This window comes from Bos mutus, chromosome 23 (genome assembly GCF_027580195.1).
Source record: "Bos mutus isolate GX-2022 chromosome 23, NWIPB_WYAK_1.1, whole genome shotgun sequence".
NCBI lineage: Eukaryota > Metazoa > Chordata > Mammalia > Artiodactyla > Bovidae > Bos > Bos mutus.
Genome location: NC_091639.1, coordinates 42,275,034 through 42,298,471, shown reverse-complemented (window position 1 = coordinate 42,298,471; position 23,438 = coordinate 42,275,034). Strand labels below are relative to the sequence as shown.

The 23,438-nt window shown below is 50.9% G+C and overlaps 2 protein-coding genes across 3 annotated transcripts in view; both read left to right on the top strand.

Moving 5' to 3' along the window:
- SYNGAP1 (synaptic Ras GTPase activating protein 1) overlaps positions 1-10,068 on the top strand; it is a 30,015-nt gene extending 19,947 nt beyond the window's left edge. The window contains 5 exon segments of the mRNA XM_070360767.1: positions 473-1,553; positions 1,899-2,072; positions 3,175-3,386; positions 4,463-4,553; positions 8,156-10,068. Of these exon segments, the coding sequence (XP_070216868.1) occupies positions 473-1,553; positions 1,899-2,072; positions 3,175-3,386; positions 4,463-4,553; positions 8,156-8,302 (1,705 nt within the window). The 3' untranslated portion in view covers positions 8,303-10,068.
- Positions 10,069-10,829: 761 nt separating this feature from the next.
- ZBTB9 (zinc finger and BTB domain containing 9) lies at positions 10,830-13,848 on the top strand. 2 transcript variants are annotated; one of them, XM_070360855.1, is made up of 2 exons: positions 10,830-11,085; positions 11,342-13,848. In XM_070360855.1, exon 2 carries the CDS (start codon positions 11,348-11,350, stop codon positions 12,731-12,733), a length of 1,386 nt encoding a protein of 461 aa, XP_070216956.1. In that variant the 5' UTR covers positions 10,830-11,085; positions 11,342-11,347; the 3' UTR covers positions 12,734-13,848. The 2 variants fall into 2 exon arrangements, with proteins under 2 accessions (XP_070216956.1, XP_070216957.1); XM_070360856.1 differs by having other exon boundaries at positions 11,267-13,848.
- Positions 13,849-23,438: the final 9,590 nt, after the last annotated feature.

Here is a 23,438-nt window from a genome sequence, read left to right as displayed (position 1 = left end):
CCGCCCTGCCCCTCCTCTCCATGACACCATTCCCATCCGCCACCCCGCCCACCTCCACGCGTCCGACCTCCACCCCCTCTCTCCTTCTCTGCCTGTGCTCGCCCCTCTTGCATCTTTCTCCAGCTCCATCGACCTTCAGTCCTTCATGGCTCGAGGCCTCAACAGGTGAGGGGCTCTGCGCTCCCCCGCCCTCTTCTCTCTGCTGTCTGCCGCCTGCTCCCAGCCTTCTCCATCCCTCATCTCCCCAGCGTCTGCCCAGACCCGGCCTCATCCCTCCTCCTGCTGCCCCATCTGCCCCTGCTGCCGGAGGCCCGTCCCACCCTGTTCCTCTCGCACCTCTGCCCCCCGCCCGCCGCCCTCTCTTCCTGCCCTGTGGCCCCCTCTTCACCCCAGGCCTTCACTGACCACAGAGGCTCACCTGCCGGTGGCCCGCTCTGACCTCCCACTCGTGTGCTCCCTTCCCTTCCCACAGCTCTATGGACATGGCTCGCCTCCCCTCCCCAACCAAGGAGAAGCCCCCGCCACCACCACCGCCTGGTGGGGGGAAAGACCTGTTCTATGTCAGTCGCCCACCCCTGGCCCGGTCCTCCCCCGCCTACTGCACGAGCAGCTCGGATATCACAGAGCCGGAGCAGAAGATGCTGAGTGTCAACAAGAGTGTCTCCATGCTGGACCTGCAGGGCGACGGGCCCGGCGGCCGCCTCAACAGCAGCAGCGTGTCCAACCTGGCAGCTGTTGGGGACCTGCTGCACTCGAGCCAGGCCTCCCTGACCGCGGCTTTGGGGCTGCGGCCTGCGCCTGCTGGCCGCCTCTCCCAGGGGAGCGGCTCGTCCATCACCGCGGCCGGCATGCGCCTCAGCCAGATGGGCGTCACCACAGACGGTGTCCCTGCCCAGCAACTGCGCATCCCCCTCTCCTTCCAGAATCCTCTCTTCCACATGGCCGCTGATGGGCCAGGCCCCCCAGGGGGCCACGCAGGGGTCGGCGGCCACGCCCCACCCTCCTCCCACCACCACCACCACCACCACCACCACCACCGAGGCGGAGAGCCCCCAGGGGACACCTTTGCCCCGTTCCACGGCTACAGCAAGAGCGAGGACCTCTCCTCAGGGGTCCCTAAGCCCCCTGCCGCTTCCATCCTTCACAGCCACAGCTACAGTGATGAGTTTGGACCCTCTGGCACTGACTTCACCCGTCGGCAGCTCTCACTCCAGGACAACCTGCAGCACATGCTGTCCCCTCCCCAGATCACCATTGGTCCCCAGAGGCCTGTCCCCTCAGGGCCTGCAGGCGGGAGCGGTGGTGGGGGCAGTGGTGGGGGCGGCGGGGGCCAGCCGCCCCCGTTGCAGAGGGGCAAGTCTCAGCAGTTGACAGTCAGCGCTGCCCAGAAACCTCGGCCGTCCAGTGGGAACCTGCTGCAGTCGCCAGAGCCGAGTTATGGCCCTGCCCGCCCACGGCAGCAGAGCCTCAGCAAGGAGGGCAGCATCGGGGGCGGCGGGGGCAGCGGTGGTGGTGGCGGCGGCGGGGGGCTCAAGCCCTCCATCACCAAGCAGGTAGGACGGGCGGGAGGGCTGGCGGGGCAGTGAGCGGGAGGGGAGGAGGAGGAGACGGGTCGAGGGGAGCACAACATTCTGTGGTCTGAAGTCACAGTTTTCTCACCTCCTTTCGTTCATTAAGCAAAGTGCACAGAGGGCCTGCTTTGCTCCACGTGCTGTTCTGGGCACTGTGTGCTTGTCAGTTAACAGACAGGCCTCCCTGCCCTCTTGGGGCTCCCAGGGCAGATGTGATGAGAACAGCATTCATGAGGGGATCAGTCGGGGGACTCCCATTTCCTTGGGCCGTGCTCCCTGCCTTTCAAAGCGCCCACCTCCTTCTGCCTTCCCTCTCCCCTGCCCCAGCATTCCCAGACGCCGTCCACGCTGAACCCCACGATGCCGGCCTCCGAGCGGACGGTGGCCTGGGTCTCCAACATGCCTCACCTGTCGGCTGACATTGAGAGTGCCCACATCGAGCGGGAAGAGTACAAACTCAAGGAGTATTCCAAGTCTATGGACGAGAGCCGACTGGACAGGGTACGGGGGGCCCTCCCCACCCTGAGCCCTGTCATTACCCACAGGGCAGGCTTCTAGTCCCTTCCAAGGGCAACACCTGGGGCCAAGTAGTTATGAGAAGAAAGGACAAAGACCCGATCCCTTCTGAGAAGCCCTCATTCTTTCAGGGGATGCAAGATACAATCAGTCCATTGAAAAGCCCTGTTCAGCTCTGTTTTGTGGGTTCCACACATGGTAGATTGTCGGGGGAAGCATGCTCTGTATTAGACCGCCTCTGTGTTCCTCCCCAGGGAGAGCATAAGCCCTGGGTTCTGTGACTTCTCAGGAGGGGAGTCACTGCAGCAGCAGTGGGAGCTGAGCCACTGGGCGAGGGCAGGGCAGTTACACCACGAGCCATGCACGGCTTCCCCCATCACTGTCCCACAGGCTCCGGTGACGGGTAGCCATCAGAGGTCTCGTGCAGGAAAGTGGCGCACGTGGGGAAGACTGTCCAGACTCTCAGCTGCCGGTGGCCCCAAGCAAAAGTTAGCCGAAGCTCTGGCCTTTACTCGCTTAGCAGAAAGCTGCTTGGGAGCCATTGCTTCAAGGACCCTGAAGAAGAGGGTGACTGCAGGGTTAGATTGTACATACAGGATACATGATTCCAACCTGGGGAGCAGAGAGGGTTTTGGGGAGAAGTAGTCTGAGCAAAGAAAAACGTTGGGATTGATGTAGATAGACTTGCGCTAAGAGAATATCTCTAGGCCTATTATAAACTATTTCCAGCACCATTTAACAAACCAAGGGCAAAGTGCCTTCTGCCTGTGTCCGTGAGTCTGTCTAGGCTTCGGTGTTGGTTTTCCTGTGTCCAGGTGCACGCGTGAGGGCATGTGTATACCTCTAGGATGGGGGAGTCCACGGTCTTGTTACGTCTTGACAGAGCCTCAGCCCCATGTGAGGACTTTCTTAAAAGTGTGTGTGTGAGAGAGAGGTAGGGGGGCAGATCAAGAGCCAGGGAACAGCTGGAGGAGACTGGTGAGGATCCCTCACCACACGGTGCTGTGCTTAGCAGGCAGGGTAGAGGCTGGGTGCACGGTCAGGCCCAGCCCCCCTCACAGTGCGGGGTCGTGTGCCCGGCGGGCAGGTGAAGGAGTATGAGGAGGAGATCCACTCGCTGAAGGAGCGGCTGCACATGTCCAACCGGAAGCTGGAGGAGTATGAGCGGAGATTGCTGTCCCAGGAAGAGCAGACCAGCAAAATCCTGATGCAGTATCAGGCCCGGCTGGAGCAGAGCGAGAAGAGGCTACGGCAGCAGCAGGTGGAGAAGGACTCCCAGATCAAGAGTATCATCGGCAGGTGAGGAGCGGCCCGGGGAGGGCTGGTAAGGAAAAGCCTGAGGCTGAAGAGGGTCAGCGAACCCCGCCTCCAGTCCCACCCACTCCCCCAGCTCAGGACACCTGGAGGAAAGCCCAGGGCCCTCCTAGGGATGCCACCTCCTCCACCATTTACCAGATCAAGAGAAATCTCATGCTTAGTGCATTAAATGTCCCTTTACTAAACGTTGCTCTCTCTCCTAGTAATGTCTGAAGCCCTTAGAAATGTACCTCTTACTGTCCAACCATCTCTGTGTGTCTGGACTGGCCTAGGCTGGGACTCCCCACTGGTTATTCTCAAGCCAGCCTATGATGCTCACCCCAAATCTAAGCAGAGGTCCCTTAGCCACAGTGGCCCCTGACCTTCCCATCCTGGAGAGGTGTTCCATCCTGGAGAGGTGTTCCATCCTGGAGTGAACGATGCTCGCTCTCCCTTGCGCTCTGCCAAGCCCTGAGCTCCAGAGGAAGTGTCTCAACAAGGGGTCAGTTAGCTTGAGAGCTGGGTAGGACCCCACACCCCACTCCAACCAGGGCCAGTTCCATTGCCATCTATTGTCAGTGTATTTTTCAGGAAGATTAATTAGAAAAGCTTGACTTGAAACTTTTTTGCAAACCACTACTGTGATATCCTTTATGAGAAATCACCTTGAGAACCTTCTTTGAAGGTAGAGAGAAGCTGGGAATGATGATTGTAGAGACCCTCTTGGGCCAAGGGTGTCCAGGGGCTGCTCTGGAGACAGTCTCGGTTCCGTGAGGTGGCGTAGGGGATGGAGGAGCCAGATCTTCAGCTGCAGTGTCTGCGGAAGGGCCTGCTCATGGATAGAGTGCTGAGTGCTGTGTGCCTGGTCGGGGGGGTACTCCCAGGGCACAGAGGTCCTCCTTAGCAGAGAGATGCAAGCATTCCCGAAAGCGGGTCGGAGGAATGGAGGGATTCTAAGTGCAGGGGAGAAAAGTGCCAAAGCTTCTCGAGAGAGTGGCAGGGCTCCCAGGGTCGGGATCTCCCTGGGCAGGCTCCCCGCCTGTGCCCGCCACTAACCCCACTGAAGCCCGTCCCTTCAGGCTGATGCTGGTGGAGGAGGAGCTGCGCCGGGACCACCCCACCATGGCTGAGCCGCTGCCCGAACCCAAGAAGAGGCTGCTCGACGCTCAGGTGGAAATTACAATGTCATTTATCTTCTCCGTGTCCCATCCCCATCCATCCCACTGTCCTTCGTGCGGTCACTGCGCCAGCCACCCCGGGCCCATTGCCGCCGTCTCTCCCGTCGTCCTCCGTTCATCCAGCGGCTGCTCCCGGCCGTCCCCGCGACCCCATCTTCATCCCGTCGTCTGTGCCTTCGTCACTCCCGGCAGTGTCAGCCCCACCCCGCCCTGTGCCTCCCCACCCTGCCTCCCCTACTCAGCCGCATTTCAGGACCTCCAGCCAGAACCTCAGCCTCTCTGCCCCCAGACCTGAGTCCTGGCCCCGGCCCCTTCTGGGCTGGCCCCCGAAAAAGTCAGGGGGCACAGTCTCCCCGCGCGCCTCTCAGGCCAGGGGGCCGGAAGCGGTGCTTCACCAGCGCAGAGCCCCAGGCGCTAGGGGTGCTTGTGTCCTGGGCTCCAGCCGGTGCCCTGGGCGTGCTCGTCACCACTGCTTCCTGGGCCCCTCAGTTCTCCTTGTCTTTGACAGCTCGCTAGGCCTCTTCCCAGCTTCTGGGATCTTGAAGCCCACCCCCCGGCCCCACACTCTGAGCCCTCCCCTCCTGCCTGTGTTTAAAGCCCAGCCCGCCTTCTTCGGCCCTGCACCCCCTCTGGTCCTCATACCTGCCCAACTGCCCCAGCTCCCCAGCTCCCGCCATCCACCCTCTCTCCCCGCAGCCAGCTTTTAGGACTTCCCTCCCGTCCTCTAACCCCTTGTTTCCCTCCCCCCAGTTCGGCTCACTTGCCCACCCGTGCTTCTCTCTCCTCTGCTCTGACCTCCAGGCTCCCCCCTAGAACCACCAAGGCTCCTGACCCCTTGACCCCACTCTCTCCCCCTGCAGCTCCTCATCAGGTAATTCTCCTGGTTCCGCTTTGACCACGGGCGGAGGACACAGGGGGAGGTGACTCCGGACCACTACAGGTTGGTCGTGAAGCCCACTCCCTCTGACTCTCCAGAGCCCCTCCCCGGTTCACGGCTGCTCCCCACACCTGAGGACCTCCCCAGATGCGACCCTCCGGACACCTGCACAGACCCATCTTCCCAGGCACTGCCCCAGAGCACTTCCCTGCCGCCTCCTAGAACTGTTCAGGGATCCCTGCCCCCTACCAAGCACTTTACCCTAGATGCCTGCACACCCCTAGATCACAGTGCCTCCCCACACCTCCCCCGACCCTGCCTCCTCCTCTAACCTCTCCAGTGTATGTCTGTCACCCCCCATTTCACCAAAGCGTTCTTGGGGGTTGGGACGTTGGGGTAGGGTTTGTTAAGGAGGGGTGGTGATGCTGGGTTGGGGGGGCGCTGGCTAAAGGGGCTGTGAGGCTGCAGCAGGTAGCCTGGGGTTTCCTCTTCCTTCTCCCTTCCTCTGGTTCTGTGGAGAGCCCTCCTTCCTTCCACGCCTCACCTGTTTCTCTTTTTCCTTCCCTACATCTGTGAGGTAGACAGCATCTGGGGCTCCTATTCGACCCTGATGGGTGGGAGTTAAGAGTGTGTAGTTAATGCAGGGAGACTTTGGGGGGCTTGGAAAGGGTGCCATTCGGATGTCAAGACAGTAAGGGTGAGTGGAGCAAGGAGAAGGATCAAGAAAGGAGACCCTGATAGATGTTAGGATGTGGACCTGCCCACGTGGTGTGGGAGTTGGCAGTGGCAGGAGATGTCTTCCTAGATAAAATCATGGGCTGGGAGCCGTGCTGATTTCAGGCAGAGATGCTAGGTTGGCTGCTGATGCCATCCACTCCCCCTCTCCTGCTCCGCAGTGGCCTTGCCGGACACAGAACCCTACCTGAAAAGCCAGTAAATGGGAACTGTCAACCAGCGACATCACTTCTGAGAGGCTTTATTTTCTGCAGGATGGATCTGCAGTGGGCAGTGGCTCCTCACTCTGTAATTTTAACTCTCTGCCTGCCCAGCCTCTCTGTCAAAGTAGTTAGTGAGCTGAAAACAGATGCTGCCAGGCACCAGGGGCCCTCACCATTTAAAGGACTCCTGTGGCGAATTCTTTTGTAAGATGAATAATGGCACCCTAATTTATCTCCTTTCTAAATTTGGGTCCCTGAGGGTGTAGGGGGCATGCAGACAAGCAGAGGGAAGGGAGTCTGAGATTTCCTTCCCCTGCTCTCCCGCCACACTCAGGATGCCCTACTGCACGTGACTTCCTCTCTCGCTGACTCCTGGAAAGTGTGGGAGATACTCCGTAGCTAAGAGGGCAGCTTTGCTTAAATCTTGGGTTTGGGTGACCTTCTGAGAGGTGAAGAAGACTAATCCGGGAGCTTCTGCCTGGAATGTTAACGTCTTTAGCGATTCGGTCAGACACAGCTCGGTTGCTAGGCTTCAGTGCTGTATATCCCAGGAAATAACTTGGACACTTTTTATAAACCCCCTTCAGGTTTTGGTCCCTCTGCAACTCAACCATTAACATAAAAATTAATTTTATGTCTGTATTTTTAAAAGCCAAATGAGCGACCTGAAGCATAGAATACATGGTGTTCTCCGCTCCCAGCAGAGGAACAGAAGCCAGAGCTGAGGGGAGGAGACAGGAGTTGGTCCAGGAAGGGTAGGAAGCGGTAGAATAGGACCAGGGGTGGGAGCCCGCTCACCCTGTACCTGGGAGCCCAGGGTGAGGGACGAAAGGAACGTGGGGGTGGAGAGGAACGGAGTCCTTCTGCTTCCTGGGGACGCAGAGCTTGGGGCATGCTGCGTCTCTGCAGGAGCTCCTGGTCCTTCCTTTCTGACATCAGCATGAGAGAGAGGCAGCCCTCCCACAGTATTTTTCCCTTCCCACATTACTTCCCTGAATCCTGTTCCTTCACCCCAGTACAGTTAAACCTCTCTAATTTAGAATGTTGTATTTGAGGAGATGGCCACTCTGAATAAGTGACAAAACTGAATGACAGTATCTGTTTAATGAAATGCATGTCTTCAGAATATATACAGTAAGTAGAACTCCATGAACGAGGCTTTTCCACTCGAGGCCCTCAGGGAGCATGTGTTAATGAATGGATAGGATTGAAAAGCCTATTTTCTGATATAGATTAAATATTCCCTCCCACAGACATGTTTCTACTATTAATTTGCTTAGCACACTCTTTCTTCACAGATAAAGGAAAACTCAAGCCCAGTTTTTGTTCAAATTATGAAAAAATTCCAGTCCATGGGGGTTTGGATTAATGAGGTTTTGCTGTACTGCCTTTCCTTGTTCCCTCTGCACTAAGTTCCCACCTCAGGTTGGTGGTGGCCTGGGAGGGGGCCCTGGGCAGTGGAAGGTGCCAGGGTTAGCTTGGGGGTGAGATAGGAAACTGACCTCTTTTGAAATGGGTTCCTGGTGTGACTCCTGGGGTTGAAGGCCCCAGTTAGGAGTCGGGGTGAGAGTCTCTTCTCCCTGATTCCAGATGATGTACCTTCTCCTGCAGGTGAGAACAAACGAGGAGGATGTGGGTGGGAGGGGTCTCCTTGGGGAAGGGGGTGGGACAGTTGGTGGAGGGGGCCGGCTCTGGGGGAGGCCACTGCTTGGGGGCTGGCAGCCAGGCCCCCGCGAAGCGTCTCAATAAGTCCGCGCTCTCCTCTTTGGTATCTTGCAGGAGAGGCAGCTTCCCCCCTTGGGTCCAACAAACCCGCGTGTGACGCTGGCCCCACCTTGGAACGGCCTGGCCCCCCCAGCCCCACCTCCCCCACCCCGGCTGCAGATCACTGAGAACGGCGAGTTCCGAAACACCGCAGACCACTAGCCCACCCAGCATCTCAGACCTCCTCCTCCCTCCCTGTGCACCCCACCCTGGAACGGCACCAACCACCAGGACTGGACGTCGCCGAGGGACAGCGGGATCGCCTCCTTGAACGCCTCCTTGCGGGGCACCAGTCCCCCACCCCCACTGCACCATTTCTGGGAGGGAGAGCGGGGACCCTCAGCTGCCCCCTTTTCCTTCCTGCTGGGGTGCTGTCCCCTGTGACCCCAAGGACCCTTGCCCCAGGACACAGACCCCTTCACTCCGGGGTGCTATCCCCATCCTCTGCCTCATCGTTCCCCTGAGCACTGGGGGACAGACCCTCACCCCCACCCTGGGGGTGCGGCACCTCCAAACTTTCAACTTCAGGGTGATTTTTTAGCAGTAACCAGAGCTGACAATCTAACTCCCCTCCACCGCCCCATTTTGGCCTCCCCTGTCCCCCTTGTTATGGGGAGGGGACCCCAGGTGAGGGGGTCCTATTACCCCTTGATTTCTCAGGAGCGTCTGGGGGGGCTCAGCACGCACAAACTCCTTCTCCTCCTACCACTCTCAAATACTCTCCCTCCCCACCCAGAACCCAGATGGGGTGGAGGGGCCACCGGGGCAGGGAGGGGGCGGCAAAGGGGGAATGGGACTTGTCTCCCTTTCTTCCCATACCTGATCTGCTCTTGGCTGGTCCCAGAGCGGGGTGAGGGGGCTCAGGCCCCCCCCTCCCCCAGTGTGTTGGGTGGGGTGGAACTAAGGTTCAGGGGAGGGATTAGGGTTTAGGAGGGGGGTGTATGTTGGGGAGGACAGACTAGCTGATCTGCCCTACCCTGACACACACAGCCCCCCTGCCCCCCACCCTTGGTCTCTACTCCCAGGGGGAGGGGGGAACTTACTCTAGGAAAAGCCATGTCTCTCTCCCCCAGGGAAGGGGGACCTGTGTTGGAGGAGGGGTGTTGGGGGCCCCCTTCCATGACTCTGTCCCCTGGGGGAGGTAGGACAGGGCTGGGCTTCCCTCTCATCCTCCCCCCCCCAATCTCCCTCCACATCTCTCCCTCCCGCCAGCTCCACAATTTTTCGGTGTTTCTCTGTACATAGCTCTCTGGCGGGATAGGGGAGGTAGGATGGATGGGGTTTGGGGTGGGTCGGTCATAGGAGGAGAGAAGGCCCTCCTTGGCACCCCCTCTTCCCTGACTGCTGTCCTCTACCCAGCCTTGCCCCCTCATCCCTTCTTGCGTTTGGTATTGAGACTTCTCGGACTCCACCCTTCTTTCTTTTGTATGGACAGTTCCCCTTCAGTCCCATCCCCCTACACACAGACACCCAGCCGGGGCCAAATTTATACTTATATAAAAGTTGTAAATATGTGAAATTTTATCCCTGTGCCCTTCCTTGCTTTCCCAACCTCAGACCCTACCCCTGGACCCCCTTTCCTCTTCTGTTCTTTGGCTGTTGTAATTATCTGGGATTTGTACTGTACATATCCGGGGTGTGTGTGTGTGGGCTGGGGGCAACCCCTCTGTACAGCGCTTCCTGGCCCCCTCCCCACCACGATTCTCTCTCCCCTCATAAGGGTAGGGAGATGTTCTTCCTACCTGTTTTATTTTGTTTTCTCGTTCTCCCTCCCCACCCCACCCCACCCCCAGCCTACTCTCTTCCCCCACCACTGCCCCTTTTCTTCCACTCCCAGCCCCATTTCCTTTTTTTCTGGAGTGTGTGGTGAAACAGAAAAATCATGTTTAATAAACGGAGATTGTTCTTTTATCGCGGTGCTGACTTTCCTAGTCTCGGACCTCCGGGAGGATCAGCATGGTGACAGGAACTGCTTTCTGAGAGGAAGCTGACAGCTTGGGAGAAATTCTGTATCCTTGTGTGCCGCCATAATCTTGGCCCTAGAATATCGCTCTCCCAGCCAGCACTGTAGAGTAGGGGTTTTGCACAGGCCAAATTTCCCCCATGTGTCTCACCGCTGCGCCACTTAACCCCAAGAATAAAGAGGTTAAGGAACAGCAGCAGTATCTGATAAAACACAAGTGTACATCTACATGTCCCTTAAAAATAATTACCTAGAAGTGAAGATTATTTCATTGTTGGTTAAAGTGCTCCCGTACGGAACGGAGGAAAGAACTTGGTGCCTCAGCCTTGTGGAGTCGGCCTCTGGGCCAGCACTTGCCGTCTCGGCTTTCCCTGAGGAAAGGATGGGAACTCCTACCTCGCGGGTGGCAGGTCGGGGGAGGGGGCGTGGGATAGAAGGAGATGCGAACAATACCTAGCCCATATGCTAGGTGCCTTCTTAATCTCAGCACCTATCGGGGGCAGGCGTTGCATTTAATCACTGGCATGGCTCATTGGTCGCGCCCTCGGTACCGGCTGCGCCTTCTCATCCCTTCTGTGGCCTGGGCCCGGTCTACTGCCTCCAGCCCGCACCGCCTTCTAGCCGGCGTGACCAATCGACGTGAGGCTTGTAGGCCGGCGCCTTCCTATTGGCTGCCTCCCTGGCCCCGCCCAACTCCCCGGGGCCCGCTTCCGGCGGGGAGGAGGTGGCTTCCGGCCGAGGCGGCGCGGTTGCTGCAGAGCCGCTCTGGACGCAGGACCGCGTGTGTATCCGTGGGGGCGTGGCGGCAGGAAGGGCCAAGCGGCTGGCTCTTGCGGTCCCCGGGTGCCTGCCAGGGAGTTGGACTCTGCGGGCACGTGAGTTGGGAAGCAGAACGGCGGGAAGAAGCCGACCGGGCCGGCGGGATCCGGCTCACGGCTGAAGGACCTCCTCCTCGCCACAGGCCCTGCAAGTTCAAGCCCCGGTTGGTGTTTTGTTGTGGTTTGTTTTAGTTTTCTCGGCGGGGGAGTGTGTGGGACTGTTCTGCCCGAACCCCCGGCGACCGAAAAGTTCCCACACGTTGGGGTGCAGCGGAGGCGGACGTTGCTTGGGGAGATACGATTTTCCTTATCCAGAGCTTCTGTGACCCCCTCTTTCCTCCACAGCCCTCGTCGCGCAGGGGCTCTCCCCCGCCCCCTCACCTCCTGTACCCGACCCTCTGGGGTCTTTTTCTTCCTCAGGAGGCCATGGATACCTCGACGCCTTTGCCTCCCGTAGCCCCCTCCCCAGCCTGCAACCCAGCCCCACGGACGATCCAGATCGAGTTCCCTCAGCACAGCTCTTTGCTGCTGGAGGCCCTGAACCGCCACAGGCTGGAGGGAAAGTTCTGTGACGTCTCTCTCCTGGTGCAGGGCCGCGAACTGAGGGCCCACAAAGCAGTGTTGGCCGCCGCTTCTCCTTACTTCCACGACAAACTACTTCTGGGGGATGCACCGCGTCTCACCCTACCCAACGTTATCGAAGCCGATGCCTTCGAGGGGCTGCTGCAGCTCATTTATTCGGGGCACCTCCGTCTGCCCCTGGATGCTCTCCCTGCGCACCTTCTTGTGGCCAGTGGCCTGCAGATGTGGCAAGTGGTAGATCAGTGCTCAGAGATCCTTAGAGAACTGGAAAACACCGGTGGTGGGATTTCATCCCGAGGAGCGACCCCTTTCCACACACTTCTTTCCACCACAGGAGGCTGGTGCATCCGCTCTTCCCCTTTCCAGACCCCGGCACAGTCTTCTCCTTCTACCCAGAGCCCGATTGGAGGGGAGGGGAGTGAACTGGGAGATGTGTTACAGCTTCAGGTTGAAGAGGAAGAGGAGGAAGATGAGGAGGACCAAGGGTCAGCAGCACCCTCTCAGACTCCTCAGCCTCAGAGAGGATCAGGGAGTTTTCCTCGCCCTCCTGTATCCCACCCCCTGCCCACATCCACTACTCCTTGCAGGCTTCCAGAGGGTGAGAGTGCCCCACCTGAGCTTCCTGCTCCTCATACTGCATTGCCCCCCAAAGTCTTCTACATCAAGCAGGAACCCTTTGAGTCCAAGGAGGAGATAGCAGGAGGCGGAAGTCAGTCTGTAGGAGCAAAGGAGGAGACCAAAGTGTTTCCAGCAGGGAACACTGAAGAGAATGGAGAACTAGGGTTCCTACTGCCCTCAGGAGCAGGGACAACATCTGGAGGAGGTGGTCCATCCTGGAAACCAGTGGATCTTCATGGGAATGAAATCCTATCAGGGGGTGGGGGACCTGGAGGAGCAGGGCAGGCTGTGCATGGGCCTGTGAAGCTAGGTGGCGCACCCCCTGCGGATGGAAAACGCTTTGGTTGTTTGTGTGGGAAGCGCTTTGCAGTGAAGCCAAAGCGTGACCGACACATCATGCTGACCTTCAGCCTTCGACCCTTTGGCTGTGGCATCTGCAACAAGCGTTTCAAGCTGAAGCACCATCTGACAGAGCATATGAAGACGCATGCTGGAGCCCTACATGCCTGTCCTCACTGTGGTCGCCGGTTCAGAGTCCATGCTTGTTTCCTTCGCCATAGGGACCTCTGCAAGGGTCAGGGCTGGGCCACTGCTCATTGGACTTACAAGTGATTGCTGAGGCCATATGCTAACTTTCAGGACAAGGGAGCCACTGCTGCTGATGAATACTTATTACCCCTCACTACCACAGTACCCTGATCCTGTATCTTGATGTTGGTGTTGGTGGTTTTTCTTGGCCATACCTCGTAGCATGCCACCAGGGATTGAACTGCACCCCAGCAGTGGACAGTGCAGAGTCCTAACCACAGGACTAGCAGCAACGTCCCATATCTTGTTAATTATTCCACAAGGATAGATATATTACGGATCTCTTCTTGGGTGTGGGCCTCAACCTGACATATTTGCAAGTTTTTGCTAACTGTCCTACGGGAACTGGTTTACAGGCTGTAGATATACTGATCAGTTGCCTGTAATAGATCTTTTCGTACAGGAAACTGGATTAAATTTCCAATTAGAAGGTATTTGATGAGAGAGGAGTTAGAGCAAGAAAAATTATGATAAATGTTTAATTCAGTCTCTATGAGAAGTTAAGGGAGCTGGTCTCCATCTAGAGATGTGTTTGATTCAGAGTTCTAGTAATCCAGAGACTAAGCTCTAAGCTTTACTTTTCTCTCATCATTGCTGAAATTTTACGAGTAAAGGTCGTCTTATATACTTTTTTTTTGTTATGATTTTCTGGAAACCCTTCAGTCTATAAATTACTTTCTCACCAGTAGGTACTTTTTCAACACCTTTATTTTGTATGTTGTAGTTGAGCACTTTAACAAATTGAGAATTCCATGAGTCACTTAGAACCCTCTTTAATAGAGGTATTCCCTCCACAGTCTGTGCCTCTTGTCTACCTTTGACCACCACTGATCACTCACATTGATCACAGGGACTGAAATGTGATCAGTGAACTCAGGAGATGGCCACTGACCTAATATACTCTCAGGGTAGTGCCACTGCTCTGAACAAGAGGCCGAGGTTAGAGGGACTCAGGGCTGAGGTGGCACATGCTGAAAACTAGAGAAATAACTGCACAGTGGGACCATACCTCCTCCTGTCCATCCTCACCCACATTACAGCCCCTTGGTCCACACATAGAAGGGTAGATGTTGGAATGGGGAGATTGTCGTAGTTCTCTTTATTTCTTCAAATAAACTTTGCCATGAAATCTAAGCTAACTGTGAACTGAATTGAGTCATTTATATGGGAGAGTATTCCTTATGCAGCTGGGTTATGTCAGTGGGAAGAATCAGATAGTTTCACACTGATGCAGAGAACACAATCCTGAACATTGGTGGGCCAGATTCTCAGTCCTCACCTGCCTTTTTTTTTTTTTTTTTGAGGTGTGGGGTGTTACGTACCTTCTAACTGATTCTTTGGTTTTTTGTTGTTGTTTCTTTAGGGATTTTTCACATGATTTTATAATGTTGCCTCCTGACTGCATATATTATGTGTATTGTTTGGTTTGTTCAACATGTAATGCAAAGCACTGTATTCAACCCTGACTTACACTCTTAGCCTTGAAGAGTTTGCAGCTACTACCAAAGCTAGACATAATGACAATGTGGTATAGTAAGTCCATGATGGGGGACAGTACAAGCTACTGTAGTGGCACAAAGGAAGCTGAGTAAAGAACCTATTATAGATCACCAGAGGTTTCACAAAGACCACATTGCCAGAGTGTGGCAGTGGGGATAGGTGGCCGAATTGATGTGGAAATGGTGAGCATGAGAACTGTAGAGCCAAGACTGACAGCCTTTGCCAAAGCAGATACCTCGGAAGTTATTAGGTATGGAGCCTAAAGGGGCTAAAACTATGACCGTGGCTGAGAAGGTGAGTTCTAGCTGGGATCTGTCAGTCTTTCTAGAACCATCCCCACTATAAGGACTGTGACCACACTGGGTACAGGGTCAGGGCTGGAGGCTGCCGCCCTTGGATCTACTGCCATGCCACCCACCTGTCATTCTTCGGCGCACATTCTGTGAGTGAGTGTATCTGTTGGCTAGGATCCTTGGATTGCAAGCAACAGACGCTGGCTCTGACTAGCCTTATCAAAACAGGAATCTGAAGGGTGGGGTGGCTCCTGGAACGGAAGGAAGGGCTAAAAGACCAGCCTTTGGAAGGATGAGACCTGGGTCAGCTCCAGGGCTTCAGGGAGCAGAAACTGGGGATTTCTTGAGGTCGTATGTTTTGGGAAGACCCAGTCAGTCTCATGTCTCGTGTCTCCCGTCTTATGATGAAATTTCCCAGGAGTGGACTCTGCCTCAGGGCCGCCCTCTGGCCAGAGCACGGTGACCATGCATTTCACTGAGGCAACAAGTCCTGGAATCCTCAAGGGTAAATTGAAGTTCTGGGACAGAAGAATGGGGAAGGGGGCCCATCCAAAAACAGAGGTCCACCCATACAGTCTCCACATGTTTCCCATCTCGGGATCTGTAAAGCTTCAGGTATACCTAGCACTTGATAGATGTCTAGACATACAGCAGAATTGCCTCCTCCCGCTCCTTATTCCCCCCAGCTCTTTATTACTTCCTATGAAGCCCATTAAAACTCCATGTTAGAAGTTTTTTTTTTATCAAGTTATTAGAATTATAGAGAAATCGAGTTCCATGATGAAAGGTTGTGGTTTAAACTCATGTAAACGTGCACTTCTCTGCCTCTGTCTTTTCCTTTTTATGGTGGAGGAAATGTCCCTTCTACTGTGCACAGCTAGGCCCCTTGCCAGAGCCTTTGCTCTCTTAATTATCCTCTCTATCCTGTATCTTCACTCTTCTGTCTCTAGTTTCTCATTAACAGTTAATATGTTCATGGTATTGTGAGAATTAATACATGTAAAATGCTTAAAACAGTGCCTTGTACTCAGTAAACTCAATAAATGTCAGCTCTTATTATAGAGTGAGAGCATCAGTTCCCCACACTCAGGGATCAGTTCTCTCAGGGAGCATTCACATCCATAAAGGGAAAATGTTTTCAACTAAAAGGGAAATGAGGCATACAGCACTCAGTAAGGATTAGATGTTATCATTTTAATTACTGCCTTTCTCATAAATGCTAGTTTTTCAGGGCTCTTCCCCTGTCTTCTAACTTGATACACTCCTGGATGATTTTATCCACTTTTCTGAGTTAAAGCATTTAAATACTGGTGACCCTTAGTTTTATATATCCAGTTTTCCTAACCCCCAAACCACTTAGATTCTTCCCTCTTTATTCCTTCAACAATAAGCGTCTACTGTATACCGGGCACTGATGAAGAAAGCAGAAAGTATCACAAGGACTTGGGCCTGGATTTTCGCTTTAAGAGACAGATGTTTAAACCATTGTGTACATACTTCATAGATGGAAAGAAAATACAACAGGCAATAAGATAGAGAGTAACAGGAAAGGAAGGTATACTGTACATATTTATCTAGTATCCAAAGCAAAAGAAAGACCCAGACTGTTGCTCTAATGGTCCAGGAGCGAGTGACAAGAAGAAAGACAGAACATGAAACCTGGTGCAAGGGGTCAGGGGACCTGTGGCCTCTATTGGACTGAGGTGCAGAGTCTACTCTGAGTCCAGCTTTTATTCATAACTGCAGACCTCAAGACATTCTCAGATCTTATCTTTCTCAACACACAGGCCATATCAATCACATACTCCTAAACATCATGGACTACGCTGACACAGTCCAGAACTCCGTGTGTTTACCCCAGGCCATTCCCTTCTGGGCTGGTCTCGGGAGCTGTTAGCAAGTGCATGGGCAGCATTCATGCCTGACACGGACTGGGTGTTCCAAGGTCCACGCTTTCATGATCCCAGTCATAACCCCTTCTGGGTCTGACCCTGGGGTTTGTAACAAGGCTGTAATTCTAAGAAAGACATGAAAAATAATCATCAATATAGTTTCTTAATACATGCTGTTTTTCCAGGTACTATTTCTGTGAAATTTCTGAAGGCTGTGAAGTACATTATTAGGAATTCCCACTACACCAGACGTGCAAAACAGGACAAGGAAAGTGGTTCCAGTTAAGTATTTAGCAGTTGTAAAGGCCAAGGAAGAGATAGGAGGTGTATTTGATGAGAGTGGGAACCTGGAGAGGAATGAGATGTTGTCTTAGTCCATTGTGGCATCTCTAACAGCACCACAGATGTGGTGACTTATAAACAAAAGAATTATTTCTCCCACTTCTGGAGGCTGGAGTCTAAGATCAAGTGCCAGAAGATTTGGTGTCATGAGGACCTGCTTCCTGACTCATATATCTTGCTGTATTTTTACACAGTGGAAACAGAAAGGGAGCTCTCTCTGAAGTCCCTTTTTTATAAGGGCACTAATCCCATTCATGAGGTCTTCACCTTCATGACCTAATCTCACCAATGCCCAGCCTTCTAATAACACCACTTTGGGGATAGGATTTTAACATGAATTTTGGGGAACATAAACATTCAGTTCATTGCAGATGTGATTGAAGAGGTGGACTGGACTATATGAAGCCTTGATTATGATAAGGAATTTGGATTTGATCTAAATGCATTGAGAAAGCAATAAGGGGTTTAGGGAAATAATAATCTTTTCACATTTTAAAGAGATTCCGGGGCTTCCCTGTTGGCTCAGATGGTAAAGAATCTGCCTGCAATGCAAGAGACTCGGGTTCGATCCCTGGGTCAGGAAGATCCCCTGGAGAAGGGACTGAGTACCCACTCCAGTATTCTTGCCTGGAGAATTCCGTGGACAGAGAAGCCTTGTGGGCTTCAGTCCATGGGGTTGCAGAGTTGGACATGAGTGAGTAACTTCACACTTTCACTGGACTTCCCTGGTGGTCCAGTGGTAAAGACCATCTGCCAATGCAGTGGCCGTGGCTTCTGCCCCTGGTCCAGGAAGATCCCACAGGCCTTGGGGTAGCTAAGCCTGTGTGCGGCTACTGAGCCTGCGCTTGAGAGCCCGTGCTCGGCAGCAAGAGAAGCCACGGTGATGAGAAGACCGTGCACCTCAGAGAAAGCCAGGACACAACAACGAAGACTCAATGAAGCCAAAAATAAATTTTATACAGAGGGCAAGAGCGGGAGCAGGGAGACCAATTAGACTATTTCATTAGTGCAGACAAGAAGTGAGTAAAAGCAGATATGGAGAGAAGGAGATGCATTAAAGTTACAATTTTTCGAGGCAGGACTGACACACAACATTTTAACAGCTTAATGTAGAGATTGTGGGAAAGTAAAATACCAAGATTTCTAGAGTTTTGGCTTGAATTAGAGGCCATTTAATGAGTGGGAGACAGGAATAGAACTTGGGAGAGATCACAAGCAGCTGGATGTATTGACAAGTGTTCTTCTAGACCAGGGGGTGGCAAACTTATTCTATAAGGGATCACATAGTAAATATCAGGCTTTACATGCCAAGAAGCAAAATCAAGGATATATAGGTACATAAATTAAGGAAAACAAATTTCCACAATTTCTTTGTATTATTAACAAAATTCAAAATAATAATTGAGTACAAATTTTTGTTGTACAAGTCAGCTGCTTAATTGGGGATCAAAGTTACTGTTTCCTAGGACTTTCCGGGGTGATCCGGTGGTTAAGACTGTGCTTCTAGTGCAGAGGACATGGATTCAACCCCTGGTTGGGGAACTAAGGTCCCATGTGCTGCATGGTGCAGCTAAAAAAAAAAATTAGAAGCAGTGTTTCCTATCATTATAATCAACTGCAAGCATTCATCTGTTAGTGCTGATCTATAGTGAGATTTTTTATATTTGATCTTTGAAAATGTCTTCACACAGGTAATACTGCCAGAACTGGTGTCAGTCTAAGAGCATGTGATTTTAATTGAGCATATTCATCACTTGAAAGGCATTTATAGACTTCTATCATTTATATTCTCTTGGTAACTTGCCTTTTATCATATCATTACATTGTCAATTCAGTTCAGTTTAGTCACTCAAGTCATGTCCAACTGTTCACAGCCCCGTGGACTGCAGCACGACAGGCTTCCCTGTCCATAACTAACTGCTGGAGCTTGCTCAAACTCATGTCCATTGAGTTGGTGATGCCATCCAACCATCTCTTCCTCTGTTGTCTCTTCTCCTGCCTTCAATCTTTCCCAGCATCAGGGTCTTTTCCAGTAAGTCAGTTCTTCTCATCAGGTCGCCAAAGTATTGGAGTTTCAGCTTCAGCATCAGTCCTTGCAATGAATAATCAGGACTGATTTCCTTTAGGATTGACTGGTTGGACCTCCTTGCAGTCCAAGAGACTCGAGTCTTTTCCAACAGCACAGTTCAAAAGCATCAGTTCTTCGGCGCTCAGCCTTCTTTATGGCCCAACTCTCACAGCTGTACATGACTACTGGAACAACCATCACTTTGACCATATGGACCTTTGTTGGCAAAGTAATGTCTGTTTTTTAGTATGCTATCTAGGTTTGTCATAGCTTTTCTTCCAAGAAGCAAGCGTCTTTTAATTTCACGGCTGCAGTCACTATCTGGAGTGATTTTGGGGCTCAAGAAAATAAAGTCTGTCACTGTTTCCATTGTTACCTCGTATATTTGCCATTAAGTGATGGAACTGGATGCCATGATCTTAGTTTTTTGAATGGTGAGTTTTAAGCCAGCTATTTCACTCTCCTCTTTCACTTTCATCAAGAGGCTCTTTAGTTCCTCTTTGCTTCCTGCCATAAGGGTCCTGTCATCTACATATCTGAGGTTATTGATATTTCTCCCAGCAATCTTGATTCCAGCTTGTACTTCATCCAGTCTGGCATTTCGTATGATGTACTCTGCATGTAAGTTAAATAAGCAAGGTTACAATATACAGCCTTGACATACTCCTTTCCCAATTTGGAACCAGTCTGTTGTTCCATGTCCAGTTCTAACTGTTGCTTCCTGACCTGCATACAGATTTCTTAGGAGACAGGTAAGGTGGTCTGATATTCCCATCTCTTTAAGAATTTTTCACTGTTTTCCACATTGTCAATTAAGCACATCCAGTTGAAGGATAGGTAGAGGCTCTCCAACTGCACAGTTAAATGAAATATAGGAATTTCCTTTGCACTTGCACTGAGGTCTGAAAACTATTGCTGGAACCACAGTTTGAGTTCAGAATATGTATCTGTTGCAAATTTGTGTGGGGATGGAGATCTTGCTTCTTGTTCTTGACTCTACCTGTAATTCAGACAACTTTAATGATTTTGCTGAGGTTTATTGATATGTTTCCATATAAGCTCTTTTTGCCTTTTAAGAAATGGTACCACATCTACAGCCTGTCCACTGATTGATGTGTGGATGATCAAAAAGTGGTATTTATATACAATGGAATGTTACTTGACCTTAAAAAAGGAAGAAAATTCTGACACATGCTCCAAAATAGGTGAACCTTGAAGACACTATGCTAAGTGAAATAAGCCAGGAACAAAACGAAAAATACTGTTATGATTCCACTTATATAAGGGACTTAGAGCAGTCAAGTTCATAGAGAAAGTATAATGGTGGTTGCTAGAGGCTGGGGAGAGCAGGAAAGGGGAATTATTGTTAAATGGGTACCTAGTTTCAGTTTGGATAGATGAGAAATGTTCTGCAGATTGATAGTGGTGATGGTTTCACAACAACATGAATTATTTAATGCCACTGTACACTTAAAAATGGCTTAAATTGTAAATTTTGTTAGGTATATTAGCCACAGTAAAAAGTAAATGAACCCTTAGTGAGCTAATGGATCTAGACATTGAGCATCAGTGGTGGCTAACACCATAAAAAAAGAAACAACCAGACAATAAAAATATGTTGCTTTTTTAAAAAATTTATTTTAGTTGGAGGCTAATTACTTTACAATATTGTAGTGGTTTTGCCATACATTGACGTGAATCTGCCACAGGTGTACATGTGTTCCCCATCCTGAATGCCCCTCCCGCTTCCCTCCCATCCCATCCCTCTGGGTCATCCCAGTGCACCAGCCCTGAGCACACTGTCTCATGCATCAAACCTGGACTGGCGATCTGTTTCATATATGATAATATACATGTTTCAATGGTATTCTCATATCCCGCCCTCGCCCTCTCCAACAGAGTCCAAGTTCAGTTCAGTCACTCAGTTGTGTCTGACTCTTTGCGACCCCATGAATCACAGCACGCCAGGCCTCCCTGTCCATCACCAACTCCCGGAGTTCACTCAAACTCACGTCCATTGAGTTGGTGATGCCATCCAGCCATCTCATCCTCTGTCATCCCCTTTTCCTCCTGCCCCCAATCCCTCCCAGCATCAGAGTCTTTTCTAATGAGTCAACTCTTCGCATGAGGTGGCCAAAGTGCCAGAGTTTCAGATTTAGCATCATTCCTTCCAAAGAACACCCAGGGCTAATCTCCTTTAGAATGGACTGGTTGGATCTCCTTGAAGTCCAAGGGACTCTCAAGAGTCTTTTCCAACACCACAGTTCAAAAGCATCAATTCTTCGGCGCTCAGCTTTCTTCACAGTCCAACTCTCACATCCATGCGTGACCACTGGAAAAACCATAGCCTTGACTAGATGGACCTTTGTTGGCAAAGTAATGTCTCTGCTTTTCAATATGCTATCTAGGTTGGTCATAACTTTTCTTCCATGGAGTAAGCGTCTTTTAATTTCATGGCTGCAGTCACCATCTGCAGTGATTTTGGAGTCCCCCAAAATAAAGTCTGACACTGTTTCCACTGTTTCCCCCTGTATTTCCCATGAAGTGAAGGGACCAGATGCCATGATCTTAGTTTTCTGAATGTTGAGCTTTAAGCCAACTTTTTCATTCTCCTCTTTCACTTTCAAAAGACTATTCTATACATCTGTGTCTCTTTTGCTGTCTCGCCTATAGGGTTATCGTTACCATCTTTCTAAATTCCATATGTCTGTGTAATATGTTGCTTTTGGAGAACACTGCCACCACCTATTAGTCTAACCGAAAGTATGGAACCTGAATGTGATCAAATCTCAAGATACAACTACCAATTCACAGATGATGCAGAAGGCAGGGAAACATGTTAAGCCATACCACAGTGATGCAGTCAGCAAAATTAAGACTATGAAATTGGGGATTAGACAACCATTATTCTTTAAAAATTGCAAGGGGAAAAAAGGGATGGAAGGAAACCTGCAGTTTAAAAGATTTTAAAAGACTAAGTAATCGTAATGTGTGGGCCTTGTTTGGATCATAGTTTTTTATTTTTAAGATTTAAAAAAATATATTATCACCTTTATGAGACAACTGATTAGACATTTGAAGATATCAGAAATTATTGTTAAAAATTTAGTTGTGATAATGGTATTGTGAGTTTAGAAAAATAGGGAGCCCTTTCTTTGGTTATTTACAGAAAAATGCGTGTATCCATAGATGTAGACTGAATAAAAATGCCAAATACACATATGCATTCTAGAGAATTGTATTAATTATAATTTTTGTATATATAGTCACTTTTTAAAAAGAGTGAGAAATTTGGAAATAGTTAATGCACATTAAGAGCATCTAATCAATCACCAACTTGATGACATGGGTTTGAACAAGCTCTGGGAGTTGGTGATGGGCAGGGAAGCCTGGAGTGCTGCAGTCTATGGTGTTGCAAAGAGTTGGACACGACTGAGTGACTGAACTGAACTGAGTCAAGAATCTTGTTTTACAAGCATATTCTGGTTGGTGTTCTGGTCAAAGTTAAAAAAACTTTCTACTTGACTCTTAAAATAATTCATTGCTCTCTTTATTGATTTAGAGTGATCTCCAGCATATATTGCGGAGTGCAAAAAGCAAAGTGCAGGACGATATATTAATACATAATATGCTATGTTTTGTATGAGAGACAGTAAACAGAGACATTATTTTGCCAACAAAGGTCCGTCTAGTCAAGGCTATGGTTTTGCCAGTGGTCATGTATGGATGTGAGAGTTGGACTGTGAAGAAAGCTGAGTGCCGAAGAATTGATGCTTTTGAACTGTGGTGTTGGAGAAGACTCTTGAGAGTATTCTCTCAAGAGAAGGAGATCCAACCAGTGCATTCTAAAGGAGATCAGTCCTGGGTGTTCATTGGAAGGACTGATGCTAAAGCTGAAACTCCAGTACTTTGGCTACCTCGTGCGAAGAGTTGACTCATTGGAAAAGACTCTGATGCTGGGAGGGATTGGGGGCAGGAGGAGAAGGGGATGACAGAGGATGAGATGGCTGGATGGCATCACCCGACTCAATGGACATGAATTTGAGTGAACTCTGGGAGATGATGATGGACAGGGAGGCCTGGTGTCCTGCGATTCATGGGGTCGCAAAGAGTCAGACATGACTGAACGACTGAACTGAACTGAACTGAAAGGTAGAGAGGAAATAAGAAAGGTATAATATTTGCTTACATTTGTAAAAATAAGCACTCCTAGGATAAATAAGAAAACAGTAAAAATGGGAAAAGAAGTTGAGGTAAGGACAGAAATGACCATATGTGCTTGAAGACTCCTGTAGGTGTGCTTTGGGGTTTTTTGCTTTTATTTTGCTGTATGGAGTTTTAGTTGTGGCATTCAGGATCGATCTTTTGTTTTTTCAGTTTTGGCATGCAGGATCTATTTCCCTGACCAGGGATCGAACCTGGACCCCTTGCTTTGGGAACATGGAGTCTTAACCACTGGACCACCAGGGAAGTGCCTGTGTGTTTTTGAATTATGTAATTTAATTACCTAATCAAAAAATAAAAATCTTAAAATTCTTTCAATTTGAGAACAAATGAACTGAACCATATCAACTTGGCAATATAATCACAAAGAGAGTTAGTTCTGAAGACTTTCCATCCTTAATGGGATGTAC

Excerpts from the sequence above, each read along its gene's own strand:
- ZBTB9 (XM_070360855.1), top strand. The coding sequence starts at position 11,348 with ATGGATACCTCGACGCCTTTGCCTCCCGTAGCCCCCTCCCCAGCCTGC.